General features: G+C 25.7%; 4 protein-coding genes across 4 annotated transcripts in view, besides 9 other annotated features; 2 read left to right on the top strand and 2 right to left on the bottom strand.

The window, feature by feature from the left end:
• Positions 1-1,496, bottom strand: part of EDI_338880 (uncharacterized protein) — a gene marked incomplete at both ends in the record, with an annotated part of 2,585 nt that extends 1,089 nt beyond the window's left edge. Inside the window, one exon of the mRNA XM_001734381.1 lies at positions 15-1,496. Coding sequence (XP_001734433.1) covers positions 15-1,496 — 1,482 coding nt within the window. The remainder of the gene's footprint in view (positions 1-14) is intronic.
• Positions 369-390: a sequence feature (AT_rich).
• Positions 1,497-1,646: 150 nt separating the features above from the next.
• Positions 1,647-1,687: a sequence feature (AT_rich).
• Positions 1,688-1,819: 132 nt separating this feature from the next.
• Positions 1,820-1,878: a sequence feature (AT_rich).
• An 18-nt stretch (positions 1,879-1,896) lies between these two features.
• Positions 1,897-1,966: a sequence feature (AT_rich).
• Positions 1,967-2,287: 321 nt separating this feature from the next.
• Positions 2,288-2,433: a sequence feature (AT_rich).
• Positions 2,434-2,667: 234 nt separating this feature from the next.
• Positions 2,668-2,716: a sequence feature (AT_rich).
• Positions 2,717-2,895: 179 nt separating this feature from the next.
• Positions 2,896-2,960: a sequence feature (AT_rich).
• A 227-nt stretch (positions 2,961-3,187) lies between these two features.
• Positions 3,188-3,330: a sequence feature (AT_rich).
• Positions 3,331-3,537: 207 nt separating this feature from the next.
• On the bottom strand, positions 3,538-4,689 carry EDI_338870 (uncharacterized protein; the record flags this gene model as incomplete). Its single annotated transcript, XM_001734380.1, has 1 exon — positions 3,538-4,689. The coding sequence occupies one exon, from the start codon at positions 4,687-4,689 to the stop codon at positions 3,538-3,540; it is 1,152 nt and encodes a 383-aa protein (XP_001734432.1).
• Positions 4,690-4,922: 233 nt separating this feature from the next.
• EDI_338860 (uncharacterized protein) lies at positions 4,923-6,533 on the top strand (the record flags this gene model as incomplete). The annotated part of the gene is made up of 1 exon (XM_001734379.1): positions 4,923-6,533. The coding sequence occupies one exon, from the start codon at positions 4,923-4,925 to the stop codon at positions 6,531-6,533; it is 1,611 nt and encodes a 536-aa protein (XP_001734431.1).
• Positions 6,335-6,362: a sequence feature (AT_rich).
• A 78-nt stretch (positions 6,534-6,611) lies between the features above and the next one.
• Positions 6,612-6,640, top strand: part of EDI_338750 (uncharacterized protein) — a gene marked incomplete at both ends in the record, with an annotated part of 672 nt that continues 643 nt past the window's right edge. Inside the window, one exon of the mRNA XM_001733201.1 lies at positions 6,612-6,640. This exon is cut by the window's right edge and continues 643 nt beyond it. Within this exon, the coding sequence (XP_001733253.1) occupies positions 6,612-6,640 (29 nt within the window).

Below are 6,640 nucleotides of genomic sequence, written 5' to 3'. Positions count from 1 at the left end.
TCTTGTTGGTGAACTTTAACAGTTACTTTATTTTCGTTTAATTCATCTTGACTTTCTTCTAAGATTTTATTTGTTTCTATTAAACTAGAGACTTCTTTTTTATTTTCCTTTTGTCCAGACTGAGTAAATGTATTTTGGGTGATTGTCTCTGTTGTTTGTTGTTCTGTTTTAGTATCATTTTTGATTTGGTTATTGTCTTCTTTAATTTGTTTATTTTCTATAATAATTTCTTGCTCTAAAATAGTATCTTTCTCTTTTTTCTGTTCAAAGACATTATTTTGATCACTAATTTGCTGATTTTGAATATTAGGAATAGTTTGTTCTTCTTCATGAGTTGATTTATCTTTTTCTTTAGATTTATCATCAACATAATTTTTATTTATATTATTTGGTTGATTACTTTCTAGAGTACTCTCTTCTGTATGGTTTAGAACAGTGTTAGTAGTGTTATTATTAGACCCTTTTTCTATATTTTCTATTTCATTACTTTGATCTTCCAGTTGTTCCTTTTCTTCTTCATCTTCTTCGGTTGACTCTTCTTTGTCAATATATTCTAAATTGTTTGCAACTTCTTTTAACTCAAAGTCAGGTTCAATAACTTCATGTTTAAAACTTTCTTCTTTTTTTAAAGCTTCTAATGCAATTAATTCAACACAATTGTTTGTCGGTATTTCTCTTGTAACAGATACCATTGGAGAGACAAATCCACTATCAAGCTCACTTGAACTAAACGTAGAAGTAGAGTCATTATCCTCTTTTAGTTCAATTTCATTAACAGAAGTTAATTCGTTTTTATTTATTTCTTTAATTTCTTCTATACCTTTAGGGATAATTCCACTTTTAATTTGTTTAAGTTCTTCGACAGTTTCTTCAACAACTTTTTTATCTCCAGTTAAGTCAATAATCATCTCTTTATTCAGTGCCTCAATCTCTTTTCTTTTTTCATACAAATACACTAAATAAATATTCATTGATAACTCCTCTTTTCCTAAATCTTCTTCATCAACTAACATCGGAACTCCTAATTTTTCTAATCTCTGTAATGGATGTACTTGACATTTTGATAACTTTCCAAGAATTGGAACTGTTGCCCATTCACGCATTGAACGAATAGGCTGTCCAACTAAAGTGGCTATCCATTGGTGTATTAATTTCACTTCTCTAGAACTTAACCCAATAAAACGATTTAAAATACCAGTGATCAATGCTAGAAATGTTTTTTCATTTCCCACAGATAAGTCAAATCCATCAATACCAACAATTCTTACATTTAACGATTTTGCAAACTGAATAACACAATCAAACCCCTCAATTCTAGCAAAGTTTGTTTTTGGTATTTTTTCATATTTGTACGGACATTTTGTTCCACTTAAATTTTCTAATAACTCTATTAAATTAACACTTGAAAGATTTGAGACAGAGACAACACTTTCATTATTAACAAAATTAATCCATCGTATTAATGCTTTACTTTGAATTGTGCTCCAATTGTTCATTTTTTGAATTTGTTAGTTTTTTTAATGTTTTTTTTAGATTTCTTTTGTTCTTTATTTTTTTGAACAAAGATTCACATCATCAAATTTTCAACTTTAGTCTTTGGATAACATCAATAAAAAACTACCCAACAACTTTCTCTTCTATCAATCTTTTATATCTAATAATTTTTTTTATAAGTTTAAAAAAAAATGTACGATGGGATAATCGGAGTAGAAGACATTATGTCTTCTCTCAGACAGCCACTCATTAATCTTGCGAGGTTTTAACTTAAAGAAACAATAGACATTTTAATTTTCGTCTTCATTTCTGGTATGACACACGCTAATATAAAGAATAAAATAATTAATGAAAGAAGAAAATAAAAAATAGAAATATTATTATGGAGGTTTTTTTCGATAGTTTTTTATTAAAATTAATAATTAAAATAAAAGGGTTTTTGTTAAAAATAAAAAAATATTCAAATATATTTGTACTTGGTGTTGAATTATAGTATACATAATACACGCCAGTTAATCTCATTGAAAAAGACTATTTTTTAGTTCATTTGTATGGGATAATTGGAGGACTATTATACACTTGAGTTATCTCAAGTTCTTCTGTACAAAATTTAATATCTTCTTGTTTCTGAAGAAGTGCTTTTTTTCTTTTAATTCGTTCATTTTCAAAACTATTTTTATCGGGGAATAAACATAACACGTCTTCTTTCTTTCCATATAACAGTTGTTGATTTGGGATGTAGGGTTTGCAATTAAGTATCATGTGGTGATTCGCCATGTGGTAAAGTCGAATGATTTTTTAATTCTTAAATTAAATAATTGTTATATAACCACATTTTTTTGTTATTTTTTAAAATTTTATTCTAATAACAAAAAAACTATCATAATATTATAATAAAACTATAATAATTTTATAAAAAAAATTTAATCAAAAAAAATTGACTTGAGAAGAATAAATGAGAAGAAATTAAGGAAGAAGCAATCAAAATACAAATTAACGATACACTTTGGTTGTACCTTAAATAGTAAAAGCTTATTATACCTAATTAACATTCATACCATAAATTTATATAATAAAGAAAATCAATGTTCTATCTTCTGTTATCTCAGAACAACTCATGAGATACTAAAATGGTATATTATTTGTGTCTGTTCAAATGACAATGATTGATAGTAATTTATTAAATGAATAGTACTTTTTTAAATTATTTTATAAATTAATTCCCTGTATATACTATTTTTTAGAAATAAAATCTGTACTAAAAAGTTATACACTTTCAAAATGAATACTACATCAACGTTTATGAATTTTCATAGTTGTTTTTACTACTTACTAATCTTTTACTTTTCTTCTTTCCAGTCAATAAAAGAGTCTAAGTATAAGTGAATATGAACTCTTTTCAATATAAAAAAAATCAATACTTTCATTATTCATTACTAAAATATTATTTTTTGTTTATAAATATACTTTTTGAATAGAAAACATAACCTCTTCAAAAATCCTTTAAGAGACTTACAACAAAATAATATAACTAAATAGAAACAATGATAGTTATTTTTTGAGTTAGATTAAGAACTTACTTGCCTCTTTTGATTAATTTAGGGGCATTTCTAATGATAAAAACTAAAGAACAATATGACTTTAAAAACGAGTAGTGGTAGTAAGTTTAAAAATAAAATCGTGGTTATCTGTGAATATTTAAATGAATAAAATTATATTGAACAATTAAAAAGAATTAAGGAAAATTTTATTATTTTTAGGTATTTCAATAAAAAATCATATTTATATAATTTATCATTTTTTTTATAGTTTATTTTTAGAAATCATAAAAATATTGTTTGTTTTTGACGTTTTGAGTTATGAATTTATTCTATAATTACTTTAAAAAATTAGTTAGAAGTAAATCTAATAATAAAAATAAGATTTTGAGGAAACTAAAAAAAAACAATTTATATGATAAAATACACTAATAAATATTTTTTTGTGTTTTTATTAAACTTGTGAAATAAACAAACATTTGTATAAAAACATTGGTAAATTCCATTATGATTGAATTAACTTAGAGTGTAATGCCTCTTGATAAATAGTAAACTCGATATTATTTGAATAACACCACTGACTGATTTCATCTAGTGAATATTTGAGAACAAGTATCTCCCAAGAATCAAACATTTCAATTCTTTTTGTGACCTTATTATTAAACATTTGCATCACAAAAGGGTAGTCATTTTCATTTTTAGTCATACTCATTTCTTGTTTTACTTGAAGCAGTAAGTTCTTAATCTCTCCAACAACCTTTTCTTGTATAATTCCATTAATTTTAAAGTATTTTGTTTCTTCAACAATATAAGTCACTAACCTATCGGCTAATACATTAGCAGTTATCTTACAACAGTTAGCAATCGAATTTTCTATCATAGATAATACCCCTTCAATTTCTCCAACAATCTTACCAATGACAATTACTTCCTTTAAGTTTAATGTGTCATTCCTTACTAATTCTTTTCTAAATTGAATTAAACATCCAAGCCAAAACACCTCATTCCCTTGACAATTTACTTTTTTAATTAGTTGACGACAAAGCTCTAAATTCATTTTACAAATACTATCTTCTTTTAAAACTTTAATCACTTCATCAAATCGTTTTTCTTTGATAGAAGTTTCCAATTGATATTTTTGTGAAACAAACATTTCTTTAATTTTAGGAGTAATGTCTTCATTTCTAATTTGATACGTATCTCTGACAAGCATTTCTTTTAATAATAATTGGTCAGGATCAATTTTTTTTGTCTTAAGATGTAAATCTTCTTTGCTCTCATTGGTATCTTTTGTGTTTTGTTCTGACTTGGTTCCTTTGAGTTGGTTCCAATATGTTTTGGTAACATTTCCTTCAACGTCATCAATATCACCTGAAACTGTCCATACCCAATTTCCCTTTTTATTAGTTATAATGATCTTTCCTTTGTAACTCTCATTAATGATATTGATTGTTATTTTCATATGACTTCTTGAAATAATTTGAATCAATAACGTTGAAGTTTCAAATGAAGAACCAAAACAAAACCCTTTAATTGTTTGTTTTCCTTTATTCCATGGACAAATACCTTTTCTCCATTTAACACAACACTCATTTTTACATAACGTTTTAAAGTGTATTCTTCGAATACAAATCTCATATTTAGTATACAACTTCATTTAGTTCAATGTACTTGCTTCACTTTTTTGAAGATTATAGTCTCTTTTTCAATATCTTTTTGGTCCTTTAATACAACTGTCTTTTCATTTAGTTCTTTTTTTTGTATTTGTCTTTTCTTTTCATTTTAATTCATTTTTGAGTTACTAGTAAAAATTATTTGTTGTTAAAATAATAAAGAGTAATAAAAAAGAACTTAAAAATTACTCATCTTAAAAAGAAAGATAAACAAAGAATGATTTCAAAATTAGGTGAGTTGTTAAAACCCAAAAATTCAAGTAGTTCATTATTGGAAACATTAAAACTTCAACTTGACTTATTTTATAAAACAGTAGAAAATAAAAATGAAAATGGATATGTTTGTATTAATTGTACACAGGTAGTATTTCTCAATACAATTTGTGCCCCACAAACAATAGACCCAACTCTTTCAATGATGTTATCTCAAATATCTAAATTATCAATTGGAGATGATGACAAACCAAAAGAAATAGAAGACACTATTTTAGAACTATCATTTCTTGAAAAGACAAATGTCTCTTCACTTGAAATAACAATAAAACAACCTTGGCATCTTCCAAATACTCTTCAATGTCGTTTAAAAGAACTTAAAGTTTGGAATATGACTAAAACCCAATCAGATAATTTTTTCAATATACTCAAAAAACGAGAAGAAGTATGGGAAAAATTAGAAGTTCTAAAATTATCAAATTGTGAAATTACAAAAATCCCAGAAGATGTTTTTAGTGCATTAACAGTTCCACATCTCAAAGTACTTGATTTGTCAAACAACCAAATTGCAGTATTAGAGAATATTAGAGAAAGACCAATGGATTTGATTGATGTAAGTACAAATGTAATAGAGTTCATTGATATTCAATTTGTTGGTTCAATCTCACAATTAGTTATTGATAATAATTTACTAACCTCATTAGATGGATGTCGTCCATTTTTTAATCTTCAAAGATTAAGTGTAAGAAATAATTTGATTGAATCTTTTCAAAATATGAAACGTGCATTTAGTAAACTTTTCTCGTTGACAGACATTCATTTAGAAGGAAATCCTGTTGTAGAGGATGAACATTTTATTGATAAAATTGCAGAGTTACTTCCTGCAAGTCAATTTGGAATAGATAGTTATATCAATGGTAATAAAGTAGATTTAAACCCACATAAATATGTTAATACTTCTAATACAACAAAACCAAGTGATCAAAGTGTTCACGTTGAACGTAAAAATATAGGTCTTTCATTATTAGATGATGATGCATTATTAGAAGTTATTAAAGAAAAAGTTGAATTATTTAGAAAAGGTAGTTGGGATTATACAGAAAAAGAGTATAAATCAAGTCGTAACTTCTTGAGAGAAATAGGTGAAAAAATTAATCAAGCATTAATTGAAACAGAATATTCATTAGTTCCTGACGCAGAAATATTTCCTTATTCTACTGTCAAAAAAGAATTATGTAGTTCATTACTTCAAACAGCATACTGTAGAAAAGAAAAGAGGTGTTTTGTACAAGTAAACGGAGTAAATGAAAGTCAAATGGAAATGGTTATAAAAATCCCTATTGCTTCATCAAATGCAATTCAAAAATCACTTCAACATGTTGTTCAACTAGCAATTGATATAGAAAATGAAGAAACAAATATACAATTAAATAATAATTTATTTGGTGTAGAAATAAATGTAGCAGAATTAGTTGAGAGTGTTGAGAAAGAACGTAAAGAGTTAAAAGATTTAGAGACAAGTAAAATTAAAGAAGAATTAGGATGGGAATCTCAGCAAGAAACAACTCAAAATAGTTATCCAAATGAAAGTGCTGAACAAACAATGGTTGAATAACACTTTATTTTTTTAAGTAAACCTTTTTGTTTTATTATTTATGAGAAGAGAAAATGAAGAGAACTTACATTTCATAAAATGAGTAATTCTTATAAAGAAGTAGTAAG

The sequence above is a fragment of the Entamoeba dispar genome, genomic scaffold, assembly GCF_000209125.1.
Source record: "Entamoeba dispar SAW760 scf_1105229458259 genomic scaffold, whole genome shotgun sequence".
NCBI classification, from domain to species: domain Eukaryota; phylum Evosea; order Mastigamoebida; family Endamoebidae; genus Entamoeba; species Entamoeba dispar.
Note: the sequence above shows the minus strand (reverse complement) of the source record. Positions and strands in the feature narration are given on the sequence as shown.